Source organism: Grampus griseus (genome assembly GCF_964374135.1).
Source record: "Grampus griseus genome assembly, chromosome: 2".
Classification (NCBI taxonomy): domain Eukaryota; kingdom Metazoa; phylum Chordata; class Mammalia; order Artiodactyla; family Delphinidae; genus Grampus; species Grampus griseus.
Window position 1 is genome coordinate 93637792 of NC_139018.1, and position 27801 is coordinate 93665592.

Below are 27801 nucleotides of genomic sequence, written 5' to 3' on the forward strand. Positions count from 1 at the left end.
TGCCACGACCATGACCTCAACAGGCAAGGGTTTCCCAATCCTCTTTAATTTCGAAGCAAACAAACAAACTTTACAGGAATACCAAGAACATTTAGGAAAAGAAGAAAGGGGTTTAACTTCAATGAAGAAATAACTCAAACATGATAGATTCTGGTATCTGATATTCTCTGTTCTAGGAATTTTACAGAAAGGTTAATCTTGATCAATTTAAATCTGAGGGGCTTCCCTGGTGGCGCAGTGGTTGGGGGTCCGCCTGCCGATGCAGGGGACATGGGTTCGGGAGGATCCCACATGCCGCAGAGCGGCTGGGCCCGTGGGCCATGGCCACTGGGCCTGTGCGTCTGGAGCCTGTGCTCTGCAACGGGAGAGGCCGCAGCAGTGAGAGGCCCGCATACCGGGAAAAAAAAAAAAAAAATCTGAAATGAGTGCCCTCTTTCATTTCATTAGGCCCATTTAGATGCCGGAGAGAGTACTTTTTATCTGCAAAATCTCAGGACTCTTACTATAAATAGCTAATGTCAGTATCAAAATTTATTACTTAAACAAGGGTTTTATCTTTCACGAAGGCGACTTTTGTGTGGATTTTGAAAACTCATGTTGAAATGCCGTTTTGATTTTCCCTGATGCCCTCCCATGCTTCTTGGTAGTTTTATCTTGAGTCACCAGAATTTTGGCATCAGATTGCAGTGGGGATGAGAACTGATGATGCAGCAGGTGAATAGTAAGGGGGTAGTAGTGGAAAAAAATTAGGACATCCTGACAAATTCAAGGCAACTTTTTGGCATGTAAAAGCTTTGATATATACAAGCAGTTCCCATCCAAAGTTAGGCAGTGTCATAAAATAACTTGGTAACCAAGATAAAAGCACATACCTGATAGCCGCTACCTTTCCAGAACTTTTTCATTTCCTTACGTCTCCAAGCAACAACTGAGGCAGTAATAAGTGTGCAAGGTACTAAATAGAGGAGAGCAGGTTGCCCCTTTTTCATCAGCACCAGAACAACAAATGTAAGTATCATACCGACGGCATAGGCTGCAAGAATAATATCAAGTATCAGCAATTTCTATATGCTATCAAAGGTGGATTTTAATTCTGTCACTAAAGTACTGGTTTTCCAATACTTCTAAGGACGTTTTTGCCCTATGACTTCTTTTCATAATTTAATTATTTTCCTAGATAGTAGTTAGGAGAGACATTCTACAGAGCTTTTGAAAAATTTGGAAACTGGTTAGTGTTTTCATTATAATTACCCTAATCGTTAATCATTGATAAAGATAATAATTCAAGGAAGCCTCAATTATCTGCCACTATTAAGGATGTTGAATTGTTCCACATTTTAGGTAACTAAAATCTGTGCCTCTAGGTACTAAAGTTTGCTTTTAAAAATCTTCCTAATATTGATTATATACTTCCTGGTCTTCTTCAACAAGTGCACACCAAACGTCATTTGATCTTTTATTAATGATTGAGGGTCTCATTATGAACACAGGACCTCAGAATATTGGAGCTAGAAGGGCCTTTATGGACAATGCAGTCCACATTCTTGCTTTATAGATGAGACAATGGAGGACCAGTGAAGTTAAGTGAGTTGCCCAAAGTTACACAGCAGAGTTGACAGTCCTATTATCTGTCTTTTCATTGAGTTCTTTTATTCTATCACACTGATTGGTGCTGGACTCTAATATGTTAATACCTTTTGGGAGTACTATACTTAATGGCCTCAGACTGCTTTTCTTATTCCTTTATAATTTCCCCTTTTTCATCCTTTCACTTACTTAGCTGTTCTTTCTTACTGTCAGGGTAACTATTTCTAGCAACACCCTTTTCTACCACTAATGTACACTTTTAATTTACTAGATTTAATTCCACTGTGGAATTGAAAACCTTGCTAGAACAGTATCTAAATGGCTCTGGTGCAGGCCATTTACCTAAGAATAAAGAACTTTGGTGTGCAGACTTTGAGATATCTATTTGATATGTTCAGAAGCAGAAAAGTATTTTTTGGCTTACAGCCTGTTCCTGTCTGTTTTCGATAACAGAAATAAAAGGATGAGTGACAACTACTGCTGCTGTCCCAGGTGAAATGTTATTGTGCCATAAATTTATTTATATTAATACGTAATTATTGTACCATATTTTTAAAGATTTATTATTTATTTATTTACTTAATTTTTGGCTGCATCAGATCTCAGTTGCGGCACGTGGGATCTTCATTGAGGCACACAGGACCTTTCGTTGTAGCACACGGGTTTCTCTCTAGCTGTGGCGTATGGGTTCTCTCTCTCTAGTTGTGGCACACATGCTCCAGGGTGCATGGGCTCTGTAGTTGTGGCGTGTGGGCTCTGTAGTTTGCTGTAAGCAGGCTCTCTGAGGTGAGTGGGCTCAGTAGTTGTGGCATGTTGTTGTGGCATGTGGGCTTAGTTGCCCCACAGCATGTGGGATCTTAGTTCCCTGACCAGGGATCGAGCCCATGTCCCCTGCATTGGAAGGTGGATTCTTTAACAGTATAGGGACCACCAGGGAAGTCCCTATACTGTATTTTTTAAAAATCTAGTATTATAGAATTTATTGACTACTTATGTGCCATGTGCTTTAATAAGAATTTTATGCGTAGAACCTAAAGTTTTTCTTTCACATATAATTTCCTTTTTAAACCTCCAAAACCTTGTGATATAGGTAGTAAAGTATAATTATCTTTTTGATGGAAAAAATATGTCTGATTCATTCATGGTGAAGAACTAGAATCCAGGACTCCTTATTTTTAGACCTTTTCCTACAGACAGTACAATTCAATATAATAAAAAGAAAAAACAAAAACTTACCAACTGTGGAGGAAACATAGTATATAGAAGAACCAGCCTGAACATCAAATCTTCTACAGTATGCAATCAACAGGCCTAAAAAAACACTCTACATTATTTTCTTAAAACAACAACAGTAATACAAATTCAACTGTTAACTATGGCAACAGAACATGTTGTATTGTATCTAACCTTCATTTTTGCATCATTAGAACATTAAACTACCTCAAATTCTGGACAAAATTTTACATGCTGATTTTTTTAAACTTAATACCATATATTAAACATTTTCCTAAGCCATCAAACAGTCTTTAAAGATATGATTTTTATTAGCTGCTTAATATTCCATCTCATGGAGAAATTTTTCTAATATTTCTGTGGTATCACTTGTAATGTCTCCTCTTTCATTTATAACTTTACTGACTTGGACCCTCTCTCTTTTTTTCTTGGTTAGTCTAGCTAGAGTTTTGTCAATGTTGTTTATCTTTTTAAAGATTCAACTCTTGGTTTTGTTAATCTTTCCTATTATTTTCCTGTTCTCTATTTATTTTTGCCCTAATCTTTATTATTTCCTTCATTCTGCTAACTTTGGGCTTAGTTTGTTCTTCTTTTTCTAGTTCTTGTAGGTGTAAAGAAAGGTTGTTTATTTGAGATCTTTCTATTTTCTTGATGTATATGCTTATCAGTGTAAACTTCTTAGAACTGCTTTTGCTGCATCCCATAAGTTTTGAAATGTTGTGCTTCTCTTTTCATTTGTCTCACAACACATTTTTACTTCTCTTTTAATATTTTCTTTGATCCACTGGTTGTTCAGGAGTGTGTGTTAATATCCATGTGTTTGTGAATTTTCCAGTTATCCTCCTGTTACTGATTTCTAGTTTCATTCCACTGTGGTCAGAAAATATACTTGGTATGATTTCAATCTTCTTAAATTTGCTAAGATTTGTTCTGTGGCCTAACATATGATCTATCCTAGGAAACGTTCCCTGTGTGCTTCGGAAACATGTGTATTCTGCTGTTGCTGGATGGAATATTCTGTATATGTCTGTAGTCTATTTGGTCTCTAGTGTTGACAAAAATTTTTAAATGTATCATCAAAAAAAATGTATTGAAAGAGCATCAAGGAAGACAATTTCAAATTGTGATCAAAGAAATCTCTTTTCCAAGGAGAATAAAATAATTTGGAATTTTAATACAGAGAGTTCAAATGGCAATGAAATATAAGGTTTAATTTGTAAGCATGCAAGTGTACAGGAAAAAAAAATTTATTACCTATTTAAGAAATGTGTTGAACCTCTCCAAAGAAGAAATCTCAGACTGTATTTATTTGCTAAACACTACTATGAAACAGTAAGAATGACATTCAACTGCTTAAAAATATCAGAAAATAATTTTACTATCTTTATTAGTTGTTTCAGTTAATTAGTTTTGGTCCTTACATAATTAATCAAATACGATTCTTGGTAGTTCCTTGTTATTTTTTACTATATTTGCTGTTTAATCAACATTACCACACATTAAAAACAGTGATATCCATCCCCCCAAATTAGAATTTAGCTTTTAGAATTAAGTCACATATTATAAAACACTCTGCTTTTTGGGGAAATATTTGTTAGTGACCTTTGTCATTTACTTCAAGAATGCAGTATTTACATACGATCACACTATTTTCACCAATTCTATGCTATATGCTTTTTATAGCACATGGTGTGGGACTGGTAAAGTTGGGGATAAGTTTAAAGATATTCAAGAAACCTTAAGTTTACTCAACAGAATGCTTTCCCTACTTAATCAATTATGTGAATGGAGACTCACTGAGCTAAGAGAGCTGCTACACTGGTCTTTGCGATCCAGCTCACACGGCAACACTTTTTGCTTATTTCTCTATCCAGCTTTACTATGTCAATGAAAGGGCTTTTTCAGAAGAGCCAGTACTCTTTACCCAGCCACAGGCAGTTAGTACATAAGGAGACTATAAGAAAAGTGAGGAAGGAAAAACTCTCAGCTGATTGAGAAACATTATTAATTATTTCTACACTATATTATTCCTGGGCTGGGATTAACTTTATTCTACAGGTAGCCCAGTGAGGAAAATAATGCAGAACTGCAATAACTGTCAGAGAAGACATGCTAGGAGAAGGTGATCAATTTCCACCACATGCTGTATTTTTTTTGCATTATAGTGCCCTACAAGCTATTGTTGTTCTACTATGTTTTCCACTTGGTCATGACCTTGCTTAGTATTCCTAAACCACTTTTCCTAGAATATAACTATTATTTTATTATGATACATTTGGTAATATTAAATTCAACTTTTAAAGGGGGATTTGTTATATACTTTCTTGGGAAAGAAGGTCAAACTGATACTAGTTACTTCTTCTAAGACACTTTTTGAGCCATGGAAAATATACTTTGGTTGTTACTATTTGGGCTTTATCTTCTACCCCCCAAAACACTTTTTCTCCACCTCTGTCTCTGTGGCTGATCCCAGCTCTAGCTATAGCCAGAAATACTTAATACAGAGTAGGTAACTTTTAACATTTGACATTTGATACTATACATATGACAATGTTAAACCATCAGTATATTTCCACTCAAATTGTTACAAACAACCGCTTACCTGGTACAATAATGTCTCCAAAACCCAATATTGAAACTGGCATGAGGCACACACTCATTACTGAGAAATAGGCCAGCTTTGGTACTCTGATGACTACTGGTAACTGTAATTACAAAAAAAAAAAAAAAAGAGGCCACCAATAAACCTCTTAGGAATCTTTACCCATATCTTTAGAAATGGAAGGAATGATATTAGAATAATTGTTTTAACATTTGAGAATTAACATTTTAGGAAAGCTTAGAATCAGAGAACATAAATTAGGCATATATATACTCTGAATTTATAGAAAGCTTGAAAGAAATAGATATGTAGTTTTGGAAAAATAAAACCCAACACACATGTAGGGTTAACAGTATTAATCCAGTATCCGCATATCTAACCTTTTTCTCTTTCCTTTTAACCAAAAATAGGACTCAGGCCTTGAAACTTTTTTTTTTTTTTTTGTGGCAATCTGGATTTTTTTTCCCCAAAGAAGAGTCTTGTCTCAGAGGGTATGATTTAAAGTCCAATGAACATATCTGAAATACAATCCTTACTTTCTCATGGGGAGCTGAGGGTTGAGCAGTGGCTTCCACCAAGTTTCCATCATTCTAGGATGAAACCCAAGTCAATAGGTATTTAATAATTTAGAATAACTAATAAAAGGGCTATATTTTGTGAGAAATAAAGTTTTACAATACCTTAACATGCACTACGTGACCAATGAATTACACAAGAAGGCAAAATTATTAACTGGACACACACACATACACTGGCAGCCATTTGTATTTAATTGCCATCCCTACCTTTTCATTATTTCCAAAAGGTCCAGCTGCAAGTTCAATCATGATACTCTCACCATTCTAAAATTGAGAAGAAAGGTGAAAGAAATTGTTCAATCACTTAAAGGGAACAATCTGCCAGTGTTCAAGACAGATTTGACCCCATGGCTCATGGCCTACTGTAAGCTGATGAAAAATGGGTTGTAGACTGATTTTTTCCTAAAACGGTCTCTGTAGATAGCAAAACTTGGAGTCATCTAAAACAAATTTCATCTAGCATGCTGTTCCACTTTATCAGAGCTCAACAATTATCAGAAACTTACAGATAAACCACACAAAGATTATCCAATTGAGTTTGAGCACTGATTTATGCTGACAACTAATATCTAGCATTTCTAATGGGCTATAAATTTTAAGTGCTTTTAATTACATTTGTCATATACTATGTGTCCTTAGTCATTCTTAGCAATAACAATGAACAGAGACACAAGAAATATTGAAATTTTTTATATTTAGATTTGTAATAAATATTGGTAACTTTATTCACATTTGACCTTCCGACTACTCACCACAATAACAATGAAGCCAAACTTGAAAAGACCCAGCCCTAAAGAACTTGAGAACATTTCTCTATCCTGACTCCTGTCCAATTTCAGCCCTGCCTGCTTTTTATGCACCAATCAAAATATTAACCTTAGCTGAAGTTTTTCTTTGTGTATGCCTAAGGTCTTTTTATGTGGGCTGTGTTTATTAAAAAGTTATTTCCTGACAGCCAAATCTACTGGGGAGAAGGAAAACATTTAGATGTAGCTAAGACTGCATGAGCACCCATCTTACACTTCACATTATGATAAATACATGCCCCAAATAGGCAGTCGGAAGATAAATAAATGCTGAATTTTAGGAAAATTTGATTGATTAGCTATACTATTTGCCATGTGGGTGCGGTGCATAGGAGAAATTACTTGAGTATTTTTAAGAAGACTTAAAAATATTTTTAAGACTCACTGACACCTGAGCTGAGTAGAAAGAAGGCTAAAATCCTTAGTTACAGAAATCTTTTCCTCATGTTAATCTTCGGGTTACAGAAGGGTTAAATCACAGGAATTTATGAAAATAAACTAATATTAAGTACAGTTCTTTACAGCAAACTCCCATGATATGATTCAATTTCCAGATAGAGTTCACGTTGGTTCATTTTTGAATTGCTATTTAAAACATTTAACTGAAGACCATTATTAACATCCTCTTATACATTCCTAGATATCTACCTGAGTAACTACTATTTGCAAGATACTATACCTAGTATGGTGGTGGATGAAAAAAAAAAATGAAGACAGGCTCTTATTACTGGTACTCCTATGGCTACCTGTCCTGCCAACTCATTAACAGTCTACTAATACCAGGGTCAAGAACATGTTTAGAATGTCTAATATTTAATCCTTGAAATTTTCAGTGAAAACCACAAAAATCAGAAATTACGTATCTAATTTTCATTTTGAGTTGCCTAACAAACAAACCAGACCGAGAAGAAGGTGTTAAGGTAAATCTACAACAGTGAACACTAAAGAGCACTTCAATCTTTTCTAGTGGATCAGATTACTAGAAATCACATTCCTAGTCACTGGGAACAAAGAAGGAAAAAAAGAAGATGAAAAATTCCCTAAGCACAGAAGAAAGAAGACTCAAAGACATCTTTATTATTACCATATACCTTTAATATACTAAAACTTTTTATGTGTAGCGAATGGACATAGTTTGCTGGCAGACAAGTTTGGCATTTATAAAGTGATACTAGTGTTAAAACAGAATGGAAAAATTATTTTTTAAAGAGTTTAATTAGGGGCTTCTCTGGTGACGCAGTGGTTAAGAATCTGCTGCCAATGCAGGGGACACGGGTTCGAGCCCTGGTCCGGGAAGATCCCACATGCCGTGGAGCAACTAAGCCTGTGTGCCACAACTACTGAGCCTGCGCTCTACAGCCCGCGTGCCACAACTACTTAGCCCACGTGCTGCAACTACTGAGCCCATGTGCCGCATCTACTGAAGCCCGCACACTCTAGAGCCCGTGCTCTGCAACAAGAGAAGATAACGCAACAAGAGAAGATACCGCAACAAGAGAAGATACCGCAACAAGAAGCATGCGCACCGCAATGAACAGTAGCCCCCACTCGCCGCATCTACAGAAAGCTCGTGCACAGCAATGAAGACCCAATGCAGCCAAAAATAAATAAATAGAGAGTTTAGTTATAGTTTATAGCTATGCCCACTGTGCAATATATGTATCATATGGTATAACTACGTGTTGACTTATGGAAATGCCTTTGTAGAGAGAGTGCTTTACTTTCATTATGAGATCTCTGATGGAGTGACTTATAGAAACATTTTTTTAACCAAATAAATTGACACAAGCTAGAACAGCTTTCGATAGAACTTTAAAATATGCTTTAGTAAATTAACAATTTTGTTATAATCCATAATACTAGTGCTATGCTTTTTTAGGTTACTATTGCAAATGAAGTCAGTGAGCCAGATGGCTCATCATTAAAGCATGGAAAGGTGCTAATGTTTTGGGACAGTTAACTAAATTTGTTACCTAGTTGCAATTTTAGCTCCCCAATGGAGCACATGTTTGTCTTATGCCATTATAGCAAATATCAGAAATGCAGAGATTTCACAGATAGTAGGGGCTAAAGAATAAAGAACTACTAGGGAAAAACGCAGTGATTATAATATCAATCACTAAATATATGAGAGTGACAAAGGATAAACAAATGATATAAAGTTACAAAGCAAGACTCAAAGTGGGGAAAGTGGAAGAATTAAGCAATAATTAAAAATATGTTCATGAGACAGGAATAGGCACAAGGTAGAAAAACTGGGCAACGAAGGACTACCACACTCATCCAACACCTCTCCCTTATTCTAAGAACAGCACGAGGATTTTATTGAGGAGCTAATGGTAAAGCTGGGAATAGATGAACTATTTTTTTTTAATTTACTTTCATTTATTCCAAGGATATTTATTGATCACTTATGAGGGTCAAAACACATGAGAAAAGTAAAAATACAAATATGAGAACAAATATAACTTATAAGTGAAGGGACTATTATTTGTGTTACAATAATTACTTTCAAATTCATTCATAGCAGAATTTATTAAGATTTAAAACGTGACAAGTGATTCCAGATTTTTGATCAGTCAACATTCAACAGATATTTGAGTGCTATAATTCTAAACTCATGGAAAAAGCCAGTCTGAGACAATGAACATATGGACAGAAGCAGAAAGGAAGAGCATGTGCCCCTGAGTCTAGTTTCTCCTGAGGCCAGGCCCAACCTGGCCTTTGCACATGTCCTGGGTAGATGGGACCTCTTTCATATAGAAAGGTTAGGTTGGGTTCTGGCAGTGGCAACCAAAAGAATCCTACTGATGGAAAGAGAGGATGGAATGCTAGCAATACTCCCTCACCTAACTGATTAGGAAACTGAGGGCTAAGTGACTAGCAGCCCAGGGTTATAAAGTTACAGACCTACACTTGAGGTCTTCAGACTTTCAGTGTGGTGCTCTTTCTTAGTCTCACACTAGGGTTACAGAAATGAAAGTAGCAGTGACACTTTTTTTATTCTTTTTGCTGTCTATATTCTCTATAGCACATATTTATAGTTTTACAATAATAAGAAAAGTTACTTTAAAATGGGTAGGAAAATTTATATTCTCATGTTTACATCAATCAGGACAGGTATTTTTATTTAGCAGAATGGCTTAAAGGCTTAAAACTATCCTCTACTAAAAGGCCAATTTCAATGATAATTCTCTTAAGAGAATTAAAATTCAGTCAGTGGTAAACATCTGCAAAATCAATACTCTAAGAGCATGTTTAAGATTCTCATCTTTTAGCATGTTTCTCATGGATTTCAAAAATATCATACCTTTGTGATGAATGGTGTTATGAAAACAAAAAATACATCATAGAGGAGGAGAAGGCTTAGAAGTATCACACATGACTGTTGAAGAAAGAAACAAATTTAAAGGTCAAACTTCCCATATCTAAATTAAGAGATATTATTTTACAAATACAAATAAACATGTAACATACATTTGAACACTTTTTAAAGGCATTTAATGTTATTACTATTTGTAGTTTTATTCTACAAATCACATTCAAACTTTTATCTGCTTTAAGTCATTCTTTTTTTTTTTTTTTTTTTTTTTTTGCGGTACTTGGGTCTCTCACTGCTGTGGCCTCTCCCGTTGCAGAGCACAGGCTCCGGACGCACAGGCTCAGCGGCCATGGCCCACGGGCCCAGCTGCTGCGCGGCACGCGGGATCCTCCCAGACCGGGGCACAAACCCGCGTCCCCTGCATCAACAGGCGGACTCCCAACCATGGCACCACCAGGGAAGCCCTAAGTCATTCTTTTAAAAAAAAAATCACTGAAGGACTTCCCTGGTGGTCCAGTGGTTAAGACTCCGCGCTCCCAATGCAGGGGGCCTGGCTTCAACCCCTGGTCAGGGAACTAGATCCCACATGCATGCTGCAACTAATAGTTTGCATGCCGCAACCAAGGAGCAGGCAAGCTGCAACTAAGGAGCCCGTGAGCTGCAACTAAGGAGCTGCCTGCCGCAACTAAGGAGCCCACACACAAAAAAATCACTGAATCAAAGAAATGTTCTTCCCTGATATCTAGTCTTGCACAGATTATATGAATTTGGCATATTATATGAATGATTAAAAATATTTTAGCTAGCAAATTAGTGGTTGCTTGGGGTTGGGGATTAGGATTGACTGCTAAAGGGCATGACAGAGCTTTTGAAAAGATAAGAAATATTCTCTGATTGGGATGGTGGTTACAAAGTTACATATTTGTAAAATTTCAACAATCTGTACACTTGAAATGGGTGATTTAATTCTCTGTAAATTATACCTTAATAAAGTTGTTTTAAAAAGAAAAAATTATTTTAGCTAGCAAAGTAGTATACTTTACCTTGAAGTTGGGTAACTTCAGTGTTTTAATTAAATTCAGACAGAAAGCAATCCCTAAAATATCCTGTAAAATCCAAGCCCACCTAAAATCAAAAGAAATTACTCTATTGTTTTACTCAGTTATTTTTAAATGGAACATTTCAAAAGAAACAGATCACTAAAGTAATACTGTTCAATTACTATGATATGAGTATTCAATTATTAAGCAGCAATTATAACAACAGAAAAACCTCTTATATTCTCCATATTTAGTAATTTACTGCCTTAGTAGAATAATGAATACTACTACTACACTAAGAAAAAGTTGAAAGGCTACCTCAGAAGAATGTATATCATGTAAGTGCATATTTATCTTTAATCTTTGATTTTATACATGTCTCTTTTAAGAAAGGTAGCTCATAACAAAGGACATTGATGTTAATATACATCCAGATAGCTAAAACATAAAGGAAATGAGAGCTATACAACATACTCTACCAGAAACTGACATGAATAATTATCAATTATCATACCTGAAGCTGCCTAAAATTGTATGAGCTTTGCTCCCAAACTTTAGGCTGTTAAATCCTTTGGGGTATTAATAATTTTATTAATAAACTGTTAAATTTTTTATTCTTCCTGCAAATGGACAGATACCTATATATTTTCTGATATTTCCTTTCTCATATGAAAGGTAACATACTCTAGATATTCTTTCATATTTTGCTTTTTTCACTTAAAAATATATCCTGGAAATCACTGCATATTAATTCAGAGAGATCTTCATTCTTTACAGCTGCATTGCACTCCACTGTGCGGCTATACCATAATTAAGTATATTTTTGAAGCGTATTTCAGCTTAGATGTTTAAATTCTAATTCATTATTTCCTTCTCTAGACAACCTCAAATCCATTAGCACAAGATCTGCTTATTTAAGAATTTATTTAGCATGTTTCAAGACTATGATGTTCTGGGATAAAAGCCAAAAAAATCCATAATAATCATAATGAACAATTATCAAGGCAAGATATAAAGTAATCCATCCTTAGACTAATCTAAAAGTAAATACAATGAGTATTCATACCTATCTTCATTTCGAAATACAGCCCAAACAACAGCTATTGCTATGCACAGTCCAGAGAGAAAAATAAGTCTCACTTCAATGCTTTTGCCACGACACATAATCCTAAAAGAGAGAGTGAAATAGGTTAATTCACCCTGCAGATGAAACACAATGTTCAGTTAATGTAACAAATCAATGTTAGCCACAGTGACAAGAAAACTTCTGAAATATCAATTTAAAAGTCTTGATTTTAAGTATAACAAATGATACATAATAAAATATTTATCAGTTCAGTAGAACTGTGATGATGAAAATGCTTTATATCTGTGCTGTCCAATACTGTAGCCACTAGCAACATGTGGTTATTCAGCACTTGAAATGCGGATAATGAGACTGGGCAACTGAATTTTTAATTTTATTATTTTAAATTAAAATAGCGACATGCATATTGGACTGCACAGGTTTAAAATAACGCTCCTGTTTTTCCTTGTATTATTTTAAATTACAAAAACCAACATTATAGGCTTCCTCATAAGAGATACATACATGCATTGTCCACATGGTATCTTCTGAATTAGTGCAGCAAGACAGTTGTACAGACTCATCGCTGATGCTATGCAGAAAATTGCTATCATAACATAAACTAGAAAAAAAAAGACACTAAATTACATGAGAACAGAAAGAAACATGATAAGAAAATATTTATACAATCAATATTAATTCTTTAGCTTTTTTACTGGATCATAATACTTTCAATGCAGAGACCATACCATAATCTGAATTGGTTACTAAACTGAAAATATTTAGATCTTGAGCTTTAAGGGTGGGTATTTTATGTGTTGTTTTAGTTCCATTACACACTGGTAGGATTTCTTTAGGGGCTGAAGCTGGCTCCACATTTTCTTTCTTTTTGAAAAAATTTACTATTTTTTTTAATTGAACTATAGTTGATTTACAATATTGTATTAGTTTCAGGTGTACAGCTTCAGATTCTTTTCCATTATAGGTTATTACAAGATATTAAATATAGTCCCCTATGCTATACAGTAAATCCTTGTTTATTTTTTTAATATATAGTGGTGTGTATCTGTTAATCCCATACTCTTAATTTATCCCTCCCCCTTCCCTTTCCCCTTTAGTAACCATAAGTTTCTTTTCTATGTCTGTGAGCCTGTTTCTGATTTGTAAATAAGGTGATTTGTATTATGTTTTAGATTCCACATATGTGATATCATATAGTATTAGTCTTTCTGTCTGACTTACTTCATTTAGCATGACAATCTCTAGGTCCATCCATGTTACTGCAAATGGCATTATTTCATTCTTTTTAATGGCTGCATAATATTACACTGTGTGTGTGCGTGCGTGTGTGTGTGTGTGTGTGTATATATATATATATATATATATATATATACACACCACATCTTCTTTATCTATTCATCTATAGATGGGCACTTAGGTTGCTTTTATAATTTGGCTATTGTAAATAATGCTGCAATGAACATAGGGGTGCATATATCTTTTCTAATTAAGTTTTTTTCTTAGAATAAATACCCAGAAGTGGAATTGCTGGATCATATGGTAGCTCTAATTTTAGTTTTTAAGGAACCTCCATACTGTTTTCATAGTGGCTGCACCAATTTACATTCCCACCAACAGTGTAGGAGGGTTTCCTTTTCTCCACATCCTCTCCAACATTTATCTGTAGACTTTTTGAAGATGGTCATTCTGAGAGGTGTGAGATGAAACCTCATTGTAGTTTTGATTTGCAGTTTTCTAATAATTAGCGATGTTGAGCATCTTCTCAAGTGCCTATTGACCATCTGAATGTCTTCTTTGGAGAAATGTCTATTTAGGTCTTCTGCCCAGTTTTGGATTAGGTTGTTTGTTTTTTTGATATTGAGTTGTATGAGTTGTTTGTGTGTTTTGGATATTAACCTCTTGTTGGTTGCATCTTTTGCAAATATTTTCTCCCAGTCCATAGGCTGTCTTTTCATTTTGTTTATGGTTTCCTTTGCTGTGCAAAAGCTTATAAATTTAATTAGGTCCCATTTGTTTATTTTTGCTTTTATTTCTTTTGCCTTCGGAGACTGATTTAAGAAAATATTGCTACTATTTATGTCAGTGGCTCTGCATTTTCTATCATTCAATGATTCAAACTCACATGCTTGCTAAAGATGTCTATAAAGTGAGTTGTAGACATTTGTATTTAATTTAAATGTAACGAATGGAGCAATTAATAAAACATTATAAATGCTTTTTAAATTGCAGCTTAAGGATGAGAACTGACACCTACCTTAGACGTTAATCATGATGTCTATATTTTCCTACAGTGGAATTTATCTCTAACAACTTTATATGTGTAAAACTAAATCCACTTAAACAAACCTCTTTGTCTAGATACGATACTAAGGTAGTTAAAATTCACAAATGTTTTTCTATATTAGCTATACTTATTTGAGAATTATTTAAAATTAAAAACATTTGATCTCGCTATTGTTAAAAAGGGGGAGAAATTATTGTACTCTAAAAGTGTTTGTTTTCTGAACTTTCTCAAAATTTCACAATGGAAATACAAATTTTAACTGAATTTTGCAAATTCCACTAGATTTCAGAAAACTATAACTCTGTTTTGTATGTGAGAAAAGAGAGTAAACTAGAGACAGTAAATAAGGGATAGACACTTTCTAATTGGTGACCTTGGACAAATTATTTTTTCATTCCCTTATTATTCGTTATTGTTATTATTGGATACATATGGTAATCTGAGTAGTAAGATTGACAGTCAAAGATTGCCAAGTTGAGTTTTGTTAGTCATCCACCAAAGGTCTCCAACCCAAGATTTAAAACTCTGGTGGAAATCATGCTCTGGAGGCCCTAAGAGAGTTTTAAGGTGTCTCATTCAATGTCATACTATACCGAAGAAAATGATTTGACATGAGAAAGAATTTGGTTAATATAACTATCTTTAGTTACTTTCTTGTGTATGACAACATAAAATGGTAAGGAGAACCTGCAATTTCGTACATTGAACATATTAAGAAATGGCAGCAATTTTAGCCATAACGAACCATTTGAAAGTATATTAAATCTTGCAATATCACACACCGTTGTCAGAGTCATAATTAAATCCCATGTCCTAGGATAACCATGAGGTTAATTGATTTTCCTCCTACATTGAAAATTAGTTATAAGCAGGGTTAACTTTTTAAATACGGATGAGTTTAAGGAAATTCCTTACCAAAAATGAAAACATGCTTTAGGGTAAGGTAGAAAAATCTCTTTTTTCTGTCAAAGACCTCTATATATATCAACTGAGGGTCAGACACAAACAGTTGAAAGCTGAGAATTAAATCAGAAAAATTAGCTGTGCAATGATGACCTAATACAAATATCACCCTGGTATCCACTCTCCCAGCAACATATTGAAATATGAGTGATATTCAAAGAAAATTTTTTCTAATTGGAAATATATATCTTAAGTATAGTTTTAAAGCTGCTGCCATAGGACAGGAGAAATTGAACAATAAGCTGAAACTAACCTTGGGGCCTCATTTTTCTAATCCAGAAACTTATACTAATATTCTCTAAATAAGCATTATAGCCTGTGGTGGTTTTTACAAAGGTTTTTAATTCTCATCAGGCACACTCTCTCTTTCCCTGGGCTCCCTCCTCTTTTTGCTATATGTTGGCCACAAACAGCAAATTTCCATCCTATCAGACCACTAAGAAGACAGGCCAGGGGATGGGCAAGCCATTATCCTACCTTCTTAAAGGAAAAAGTATAATTTATTCTCTAGACCACAGGCAAGTACCTGTGTGTTTTTAGATGTAGTATGATCTGAAATGTTTATATAAGTAAAACAAAATTGGAGCAATACAACATCTTGGTTTGCAAAATGACAAAAAGAACAAACAACACTTTGGGGGTAAGCAGAAGCAATAAATCCATAATTTGAATAATCTTCTATTTCATATAACTATATATAGCCACCAAGAAATCCTTAGTCTGCTGCTTAGATACTGGCCTATTATGCTTTAACTGCAGAGAGGGAAACTTAAGGGCCATAGCAATTCTTTCAAGTCATCCATGAAGAAGTGTTCTTATTTCAAGACACTGTATATTTTTTTCCTTTTTTTTTTTTTTTTAAATTGGGGTATAGTTGCTTTACAATGTTGTGCTAGCTTCTGCTGTATAGCGAAGTGAATCGGCTATACGTATACATACATCCCCTCCTTTTTGGATTTCTTTCCTATCTAGGTCACCACAGAGCATTAGTAGAGTTCCCTGTGCTATACAGTAGGTTCTCATTAGTTATCTATTTTATACATATTAGTGTATATATGTCAATCCCAATCTCCCAATTCATCTCATCCTCCCTTCCCACCTTGGTGTCCATACGTTTGTTCTCTACATCTGTAGGACACACGATTTTTAAATTTTTATTATTTAAAAATTTCTTTTCTTTTTATAAAATTTTTTTATTGGGGTATAGTTGTTTTAAAATGTTGTGTTAGTTTCTACTGTACAGCAAAGTGAGGTAGAGTTCCCTGTGCTATACAGCAGGTTCTTATCAGTCATCTATTTTATACATATTAGTGCATATATGTCAATCCCAACCTCCAAATTCACCCCATCCTCCCTTCCCACCTTGGTGTCCACACGTTTGTTCTCTACATCTGTAGGACACACTATTTTTTAATTTTTACTATTTTTAAATTGTTTTTCTTTTCTTTTTTAAAAATTTTTTTATTGGGGTATAGTTGTTTTAAAATGTTGTGTTAGTTTCTACTGCACAGCAAAGTGAAGTAGAGTTCCCTGTGCTATACAGCAGGTTCTTATTAGTCATCTATTTCATACATAGTAGTGCATACATGTCAATCCCAACCTCCCAGTTCATCCCACCACCACCCCCACACCGGACACAGTATTTTTTTAATTGGAATATATTTGTTTTAATCCCAGAGTAATAGGGGCCTAACACTTCTGACAGTTTAAAAAGTTCATATCACTCTTTAACTATTCACTTAAGTTTTCCAGGTAGAATGCCTTAAAGGAAAAGATAAATCTGGCAAAGTAAATAAAAAGATGTATGCTAAAAGTAGCAAATATAAAATATGATTTCTTACCCAACCATTTGTAGAAGAAATAAAGTAAGACCATCATAACACAGCAGATGACCACAAATATTACAACTGTTAGAGGACTAAAAGTAAAATATTCTTCCTTCTTTTTCCTCATTTCTCTATCTTCAGTGTTTGTCACTGCCTTCATGCTTTCCCTGCATAAACATACACAGGAACTTCAGCAAATCTCTGCCAAGTATAGCTATTTTAAAAATCTATCTCTAACACCAACTTAGATTTGTTTCTGATTACAAAGTAATATACTTAAAAATTACACACCAAAAAGAAATATTTAATCTAGAAAGTAAAAACTCCCTATAATTCTACCATCAAGAGTTGATCTGTTATTAACCACTAACTTTTGAAATAGCATTTTTTTCTGGAGGCAAAATTGTTGAAACAGATGACATTTATTACATAAACAAATTAATGTGTATATTATCTAATTTGGAAACTACATTGGCGTAATAAGTTTCAAATGATAACCAATTCTTTTTACACACTTAATATTACCAATTTGCAGATAGGAAAGTACTTTTAAAATTAGCTTCTCTTCAATGTAAAACACTAAATTCTTCTCTTAGTCAACTCAGTATTTTCTATATGTCTGTTCAGGGCTCACTGACATACTATGAAGGATTCAAAAGGAGTTCAAGACATAGCTTTGTCCTACCTTGATATAAGATAGCAAAATAGTTTCTAATTCTCCCAACAACATTGCTGGGTCACACAGCTAATAAAAGGCAGACACAGGAGTTGAAGAGGAAAGGGTCACAAGCTTCTTTTGTTGAGCAGTGAGTCTCTGTTCTGTCACCTAATTGTCTCTTCCCAGTTATATGGAACCCACTACATACTTTTCCAGCTCCAGTTCCTTCAACTCTGGTCTACTAAATTCTGTTCCCTTTTCGTATATCCTGACTCTTTTCATCAGGTCTGGGCTCAATACAAACTTTAGGTTAAAAAAAGATTTATTTCTATGAAACTGTACATTTGCCAAACTGCTTATCTACCAACATGCCACTTTCTTATTAGAAAACTGTGGATTGGGATGGTTACTATTCTAGGCATCTGTGACTCTAGGGAGGCTGCCTGGGAAAAGAGCTGGGAGAGGGTCTGGGGAGAGACACACAGTACCTCCCTGAAACTGTAGAGCTGGATGACAGGGTATTAACAAAAGTTTCAATGAAAGTAGTACCTGAGTGGGAAAACATGCCAACCTTTGGTATCTATCATTGCAAACAGATTCATTTAAAGACATTTCTATCACAGAACATATATAAGCCATAATAATCAAAGAGTCATATATTCATATTCAGTGTACTAAAAAGCACCAGGCAATTTCTTGAAGGAAAACATACGCTAGATTTAAATCATGTTAAAATAATATAATTCATCTTTTTAAAAAATCGTACTCTTAAATCAGCTCAAGAGCCACATGCAATGAAAAGCTAAGCTTTCTTTCCTGCCATCTTGAGTTTATGATGAGAACCAGTTATAAGAAGGACTCATTATAATAGACTTTAACTCTCTATAGAAAAGTCTTTATACGGAATCAAGGCATTTTTCCCTTTTGCAAAAAGTACCTCTTTCATTTCGCAGGGTAATTCTGGGTTATGAGATCCTGTTCTGATAAATTTTCCATTCCCTAAGCCTTATTCTCTTTTCCCTTTTCTTTCAGTCTAACTCTCTTTACTTGCTAAATAACAGTTCTTGTGTTATTTTTTAAATTAAGATATAATTGACATATCATATTAGTTTCAGATGTATGACACAATTTGATATTTGTATATATTGCAAAATGATCACCACAATAAGTCTAGTTCACATCCATCACCACACAGTTAAAACATTTATTTTATTGTGATGAGAACTTTTAAGAACTACTTTCTTAGTAACTTTCAAATATGCAGTACAGTATTATTAACTATGGTCACATGCTGTACATTACATCCCCAGGACTTATTTATTTTATAACTGGAAGTTTGTACCTTCACCCATTTTGCCCCCTCCCCACCTCCCACCTGTGGTAACCACCCATCTGTTCTCTGCTCTATGAGTTCTTTTTTTTTTTTTTTTAAGATTCCACACATAAATGAGATCATTTGGTATTTCTTTGTTTGACTTATTTCACTAAGCATAATGCCATCAAAATCCAGCCATGTTGTTGCGAACAGTCCTTATGTCCTCAATAATTCTACTTTTTATGAAACTTTCTCCATTTTATTACTGATTCATACTCTCTTTCTCTATACTGTCACCCCCACCCCCACCACCACACACACTTAGTTCTTTCTATCTTTATCCTGCTCTTAGAATCAGCCTCCTCAATTTCAAAATCCATAATCCTGCAGGGAAAGGACATCTCCTCTCCCAACCCGGCTACTGAAGGCAACACATTCTTTGCTTTTGCCCATCATGTTTTATGAATAAAAGAACTTATACGTGCTGCTCTCCCACCTCCAATTTTCTTGAGGAGGAGCCTGCCCTGACATGTATATGAAGCTTGCCTTGCTAACTCAAAGTGTGGTCCACGGGCCAGTCTGTCAAAAATGCAGAGTCTCAGCACGCATCCCAAGCCTACTAAATCTGAATTTTTAAAAATTTTAATGAGCTCTCAAGACAGTTTGTATGCACATTACAATTTGAGAAGCACTACTCTAGAGAAGAAACAATTTACATTATAATGTAAGTATAGTAAGATACATGTTAAATGGAAAAACATTTTCAATGAATCAGCAGCTTTTGGGAAATTATTTATAAAGTTTCACCATATAATCTAGAAAATGATTTCGGAGATCTTACATACTATGCTTTATAAAGATTAATAATGAAGAAAAATAATGCTTACTCATGTGAAATCATGTGACTAATACATGCTGAAATGTGTTTTCCAAATATGTAAAATATTTTAAGCTCAATACTCTAGGAATCTACACCTGTTAAACCCTAGACTTCTCTCTTGATGAAAGTCAATCAAATTTTAGTACTTTAAGAAATTACAAATAAGCTTATTAGCTTCGGCTAGCGTCAAGTAAGCCCTTTTTAATGGAATCTATAGATCAATTCACAAGTGAATATATCGTCCTTTATGCATAAAATAATATGCTCTGAGCACAATTTTTTACTCAGAGTTATAAATATGAACTGATCCTTCTAAACTACATTGCTGGGACTTTCCTGGTGGTCCAGTGGTAAAGAATCTGCCTTACAGTGCAGGGAATGTGGGTTCGATCCCTGGTCAGGGAACTAAGATCCCAAATGCCGCGGGGCAACTAAGCATGTGTGCCACAACTACTGAGCTCACGCACCACAACTAGAGCCCGCATGCCGCAAACTACAGAGCCCACGTGCTCTGGAGCCTGTGCGCCACAACTAGAGAGAAGCCTGTGCCCCAACAAAAGATCCCGCATGGCTCAACGAAGATCCTGCGTGTCACAACTAAGACCTGATGCAGCCATAAATAAATTAAATACATAAATAAATAATAAATAAATCTTTAAAAAAATAAACAAACTACATTGCTTGCTTTAGTCTATAGCCAAAGGTACGTAACTGTAAGAAGACTGGGCCTAGGTTGTTATTAAATAGAGAAATCTAAATTTCACATACATTTGGCATTTCTATATTTAAATTAAAATATGGACATGTTTAATTAATATCCTTAGAATTACTAAAGCATTAAATAGAATGGTGAGGTCACACTGTAATGACTCAACTCAGGAGGAGCTGAAAAACTTCCCACCTTCTCTTGTTTATTTTCTTCCAATCTAAATAGGCACATTAGAATGTTAACTATCTCCACCTTTTCTGGGAGAGGTAATTAAACATTTTAATTTAAGAGTCTCTGGTGAAATTTCAATGTTTCCTTCCCAGCAGAAGAACAAGAGGAACCTATGACTCCCTTCTTCTCAGTGAAAAGTTAAAGACCTGTATGAGGACAAACCTGGCAATCTAATGGTCAGCACTATATTCTAAGAACAAGCAGAACTTTATGTGTTGTTACACGATAAAATGATTAACAAACAATTTTTAACCATTTATCTTAAAAATAATGAAGTTTAATTAAGCTTACAATTCAATTAGCCCACTCCAGTATCCTCCTAATGCCACAGTGAACACAGCAATTACAAAAATAACCACCATAGTATAGTCAAAGTTAGGCCACGATGGAGAATACATTTTCACAGTAATGTTATCTCCGAGAGTCTGAAAGGCAAAATAACAGTTAATACACTGGAATTAGTTTTCTTTTTACTATAGCATATGGCAGCAATATTCCAATTTCATTCTGGAATGGACACTATACATAAGATAGCCAAGAATAATAGAACTGTTTTGACAACATGATATATAGTCTCTTGTCAAAATTATGAGGCTATGCTTTGGTTTATTAAATCTTGAAAGTGCAATGTTCCACACATCACATTTTGTTCAAGGATTTAAAGTTAAATGATACAACACAAAGATTTTTAAAGAGGTCAAAGTAAAGAAATATCCCTTCTAAAGTCAGGACTCTGAAACACCTTGTGCTCAATGGGGGGGTGCATACTTTCCAAATAAAAACTTGATAGGCCTTTATAACTTCCTGTTAGCAAATGGAACATATATAATAATTTAAATTAAATATCATGGTTAAAAGTAAAAAGCTGTACTATTTATAAACTTTATCTAATATATAATTACTAATTTACCTGCTTTGTATCTTTAAAGTCTTTGTGGTTTATAAATGCAATCAGTATTTTCACATCATGAAATTCAGATTTGTTCCCTGAGGGAGGAAACTAAAAGAAAAAAACATATTGTGAAGACTTATGAACTACTAGTGTATTTACAGAATAAAATACAAGTTATTCATTAAGTACAAACATTACATCTTTTTAAAGTAATAAAACGAAGTTTCATGTGTTCTTAATGTTATAGTAAGAGTTCTCAAACTGGAATCCTTTTAGCATAAACTTAAACTGATATTTTACACACACATACACACACACACACACATTCCTAACATAGTCTTGTCTACTTTAGGAATGGAAAAGAAACAAAATTTTCCAATTAAACACCTATCATAACCAGAATGTTTATTTAAAAAGAATCCTACCATCAGATTATTCAAAACTCAGCCCCTAAACCACACACAAAGAAGATAGTTCAATTCCTGTGAAATTTGATATCATGAACTCAAAAGAAGTTATTATAGTTTTATAACTTACGAGGACACTGTTATTGGCAACCAACAATGCTTCAGCACCTCCTGTTTGTGCAATTCTGGCTTTTTCAAGAAAATGGCAGGTTCCCCACTGTACCACAACTGCTTTGTTCTTTATTCCATCAGGAGGAATATCAGAAAGGTTGCACAGTGGTGTGGTAGTCAGATTCATCAAACTAATGGAAGTCTGGAAAGAAGAAATGTCTTTAATATTATAAATATCATATTTCACCCTAAATGCATTCAATGACAAAGTGTCAACATTGGTTTAATACAAGGTTCTTTTTTTTTTTTTTAATTTTATTTATTTATTTATTTTTGGCTGTGTTGGGTCTTCGTTGCTGCACACGGGCTTTCTCTAGTTGTGGTGAGCGGGGGCTACTCTTCATTGCGGTATGTGGGCTTCTCATTATGGTGGCTTCTCTTGTTGCGGAGCACGGGCTCTAGTCACGCGGGCTTCAGTAGTTGTGGCACGTGGGCTCAGTAGTTGTGGCTCGCATGGCTCACGGGCTCTAGAGTGCAGGCTCAGTAGTTGTGGAGCCCAGGCTTAGGTGCTCCGTGGCATGCGGGATCTTCCCAGACCAGGGCTCGAACCCGTGTCCCCTGCATTGGCAGCTGGATTCTTAACCACTGTGCCACCAGGGAAGTCCCAAGGTTCTTTTAAATTAGAAATATTTGATGACAATCAGGCTTTGAGGCAAGTATTTTTATTTTTATTTATTTATTTATTTATTTTGAGGCAAGTATTTTTAAATTCTCTAACTTGTTTTTCTCACAGAGAGAAATACTTAAGCAAAAGCAATAAATATTTATTAATCATAATATAACTAGTTTACATTCTAAAACATAATAATCACTCATTCTTACCATTCAATATTTTTATGTTTATAAATAAATAGAAGCTGTGATTTACTTACTGCATTTTCTAGGGTACTTGGAAGAGCTGTCCAATGAGGGTTATATAGCATGCAGTAGTCCTTAGATGGTGAAGGCATGCCATTTCCAGATGCATGCAGGATTGCTTCCTGAGCAGCTGTCTAGGACACAAACAATAATTTTCACAGTGGCAATAATTCGGCTTGCCGAGAACTAAGGATTTTAATAAAGCTATTTATATACAGGTTTGACCACATTTCCTTAAGGGGGAAGGTCCTCCAATAAATTGATTTCTTCTTGTTTGAGGAAGTGGTAAAACTGTACATGGTTGCCCAGAACACATTCTTTAAGGAAGATAAGTCACTTTCTTACAGGCCCTTGTTATAAGGGCCATATCCCAGGGAGGAATCTTGTTATGATTTTATAAGTTCAATACTCCCTTTATAGTCTGAAACTTTATTTCCCAATCTCTTATGAGTTATTATTCCAATGTTCATATTCTATAAAAGAAAATGAACTTGAAGTCCCTCAACCTATATTACCTTCCATATTCTACGAGTAACTGGGGTAAAAAAAAAAAAGGTATCATTATTTCTAAGTGCTATCTTTGGAAGAGAACCAGAGCAACTGGAAATCTCAAGTTTTCAAGACCCTGCAACTGCCTATTCCAAAAGACCAGTCTAGAGTTTAGAGTGGAAAAAGAAGATATAGAAACATGTTCGTTCCTTTTACCTCATTTCTCACTACCTAGAAAAGAGAGACAAGAGGTAAGAAGTGACTAAAAAGAACATCCATTGTACATGGGGGTGGGGGGTGGGAGTGAAGCCTATGACATGAAGAAACAGCCTAAGATAACTAGAATACCACTCCACATCCCAATTCCCTTCAAACTTGGATCAGTTCAGATCCTTCCTCTCTCCTCCTTTGAGAAAATCTTACTCTACAACATAAGGGAGAAAAATGATTGTTTGGCAGATAAATATGTTGTACTACTAAGCCTCTGCCACTAAAGCATGCATTAGGTCAAGCTACAGGAAACTGCTGATATTTGATCATTTTTGATCTATAAAATTGTTTATTACATAGAAGTCAATTTACATGTCTAAGAAGTACAGAAATGCTCTAATCCATGCTCTCCTACCTGAAATCTCCCTTGAACATTCGAGATTAGAAAACTTTCTAGCATACTTGGGACTTTATTAGCTTATGGATCTAAACAAGTATAGGGAATTCTTGAAACATGCCATCAGATTACATAAAGTAATTACATAAGGAATCTACTTCTGGAAAAAAGAAATGTAGTTTTCATTCAGCTATATACTTGGTGGCTATGAATGGATTCTGACAGGAGAGGTAAACTGATATGTTAAATTCTTACTGTACACAAACTATTTTTAGGTGTAAACAAACTACACAAATTCAACAAAGTATATTTATGTTATTGTCATACATTTATTTGATTCATTGTCACTGTTTTATAAATGATGGCTCTGAGACTCAGAGTAGTTACTAACAACGTACGTAAGGTCACACTAACATCATCTACAGTTCTAACTATTGCTGGTAATTTTACAGATAATCATAAGGGTTGATTAGACCCTTATGACATTAAACATTTTTTAAAGAATACTATGTAAGTGAATTGGGTACTTCTTATTGCACCCAACAAAATGGTGCATGATATCAGGATGTCCCGCTATTAGCAATGTTGAGTTTGATTATTTGGTTAACATAGTAACTGCAGGGTTTCTCCAGTGTAAAGTTAAATATTTTTTCCCCTTGTGATTAGTAAGTAATCTCTAGCACAATGTGAACAGTTCAGCAACTTATCACCTAGTGTTTTAGCCTCCATGCCTGAATTTAATTTTACATATTATGCTGGGGGTTGTGAAATGGTGAATGTCAATCCTCTATATTTATTAGCTTGTACTCTTCTTTTTTTTTTTATAAATTTATTTTATTTATTTATTTTTGGCTGCGTTGGGTCTTCATTGCTGCGTGCGGGCTTTCTCTAGTTGCAGCAAGCGGGGGCTACTCTTCGTTGCAGTGCGCGGGCTTCTCATTGCAGCGGCTTCTCTTGTTGCGGAGCACGGGCTCTAGGCACGCAGGCTTCAGGAGTTGTGGCACACGGGCTCTAGAGCACAGGCTCAGTAGTTGTGGCACATGGCCTCAGTAGTTGTGGCTCGCAGGCTCAGCAGTTGTGGCACACGGGCCCTAGAGTACAGGCTCAGTAGTTGTGGAGCACGGGCTTAGTTGCTCCGTGGCATGTGGGATCCTCCCAGACCAGGGCTCGAACCCGTGTCCCCTGCATTGGCAGGCGGATTCTTAACCACTGCACCACCACAGAAGCCCTTGTACTCTTCTTTTCTAAAAAAAAAGAGCTTTACTCTCTCTCTCTACCACCTTTTGTTTACTATCACTAGAGATTAATTGACTTTTTAAAATTCAATGTAATGCAATTACAATTATTCATTTGATGTTCAAATTACCCCAAATTTGGCCAGTAGAGCCTCTTCCACCTTGCTCTTTGTATCCTTTTGGCAAGACCCCATTAGTCTTTGAGGACTTCCTTGTTTTAGGCTGACTTTATCCTTTATCTGCCATAGATTGGAACCAGTAATTCTACTAAGCTCCTTTTAGAGAGAACTGTATTTAAATTAGGATTTGGGTTTTAACAATGCACACTGCTGAAGTGGTATAACCTTTACAATAGACAATTGGCAATATCAATCAAACTTTTTTAATACTTATAATTCTCTGATTCATATCCTACAGATGTATTACATAATGCACAAAGGTTATACAAAGATAGATGTACAAGGATATTCACTGCAATATGTTATAGCAAAAACAAAAAACATCTTCCACAGATAAGAATCCATTACATTATGGTATGCATAGTACACAGCTATTAAAAAGAAAGAACTAGAGGACTTCCCAGGTGGTGCAGTGGTTAAGAGTCTGCCTGCCAATGCAGGGGGCACAGGTCCGAGCCCTGGTCTGGAAATATCCCACATGCCGTGGAGCAACTAAGCCCGTGCGCCACAACTACTGAGCCTGAGCTCTAGAGCCCGCATGCCACAACTACTGAAGCCTGAGCGCCTAGAATCCGTGCTCCACAGCAAAGAGAAGCCACCGCAATGAGAAGCCCACACACCACAACAAAAAGTAGCCCCACTCGCCACAACTAGAGAAAGCCAGTGAGCAGCAATAAAGACCCAACACAGCCAAAAATAAATAAATGAATAAATAAATTTATTAAAAAATTTAAAAAAAGAAATAACTAGATCTACCTGTAGAAATAGATGTCCATAGTGAGAAAAGCAAGTTCCAGAAAGATATTTATAGTGTTTTCTAGTTTTATAAAAATGACCCCCCCTCAAAGCTCCCTATATGTATTTGTACTGTAATGTGAACTTAAAGAATGATGTGGAGAGAGATCAGGCTATTAAAAAAAAAGGAGAGGAAAACAAAAGCAAAGATGAGGGTGTAAAAAGACTGGAATTAGAAAATTTAAAAAGGAAAGAAACAATCAAACAAAACAAAAAGGTATGAAGTCCCTCTCCTCTCATCCTGGTTCTCACAGTCACCCCTTAGGGGCTTCTCTTATGTCTTTCCAGATACTATCTATGAATATTTAAGATAGATAGATATTAGGTTGGCCAAAAAGTTCCTTCGGTTTTTAAGTAAAAATAAAAGACACATTTTTCATTTTCACCAAGAACTTTATTGAACAACGTACCCACCCTTTTGTTCCACTACCTTCTGCCATTTTTCAGGCAACTTCATAATTCCCTCTTCCCAAAACTTTTTATATTTTTGAGCAAAGAACTGTTCCAGGTGCCTTTTACAGTCTTCCAGGGAAAGGAAATGATTTCCATTAAGAGAATTTTGTAAAGACCAAAATAAATGGAAATCCAAAGGTGCAATGTCTGGTGAATATGGCGGATGAATCAGAACTTCCCAGCCAAGCTGTACAATTTTTGCCTGGTCATCAAAGAAACATGAGGTCTTGCGTTATCCTGATGGAAGATTATGCATCTTCTCTTGACTGATTCTGGACACTTTTCATCAAGTGCTGCTTTCAGTTGGTCTACTTGGGAGACGTACTTTTTGGGATTAATCATTTGGTTTTCTGGAAGGAGCTCATCATAGAGGACTCCCTTCCAATCCCACCATATACACAACATCACCTTCTTTGGTTAAGACCGGCCTTTGGTGTGGTTGGTGGTGGTTCATTTCACTTGCCCCACAATCTCATCTATATCACATTATTGTACAGCATTTCACACTTTTCATCACCCATTACAATTTGTTTTAAAAACAGAAACTTCGTTACGTTTCAGTAGAGAATCGCGTGAGGAAATATGGTCAAGGAG

The 27801-nt window shown here is 35.3% G+C and overlaps 1 protein-coding gene across 2 annotated transcripts in view; it reads right to left on the minus strand.

Moving 5' to 3' along the window:
- Positions 1 to 27801, minus strand: part of SPPL2A (signal peptide peptidase like 2A) — a 52588-nt gene that overhangs the window by 11633 nt on the left and 13154 nt on the right. The window contains exons 2-15 of one of the 2 annotated variants that reach the window (XM_082648221.1): positions 23464 to 23583; positions 22551 to 22733; positions 22032 to 22121; positions 21413 to 21546; positions 17344 to 17495; positions 12760 to 12856; positions 12235 to 12336; positions 11172 to 11253; positions 10117 to 10191; positions 6208 to 6264; positions 5959 to 6012; positions 5423 to 5525; positions 2824 to 2898; positions 873 to 1033 (exon numbers count right to left, since the gene is read on the minus strand). In XM_082648221.1, the coding sequence (XP_082504347.1) occupies positions 873 to 1033; positions 2824 to 2898; positions 5423 to 5525; positions 5959 to 6012; positions 6208 to 6264; positions 10117 to 10191; positions 11172 to 11253; positions 12235 to 12336; positions 12760 to 12856; positions 17344 to 17495; positions 21413 to 21546; positions 22032 to 22121; positions 22551 to 22733; positions 23464 to 23583 (1485 nt within the window). The remainder of the gene's footprint in view (positions 1 to 872; positions 1034 to 2823; positions 2899 to 5422; positions 5526 to 5958; positions 6013 to 6207; positions 6265 to 10116; positions 10192 to 11171; positions 11254 to 12234; positions 12337 to 12759; positions 12857 to 17343; positions 17496 to 21412; positions 21547 to 22031; positions 22122 to 22550; positions 22734 to 23463; positions 23584 to 27801) is intronic. The other variant, XM_082648222.1, reaches the window with a different exon arrangement.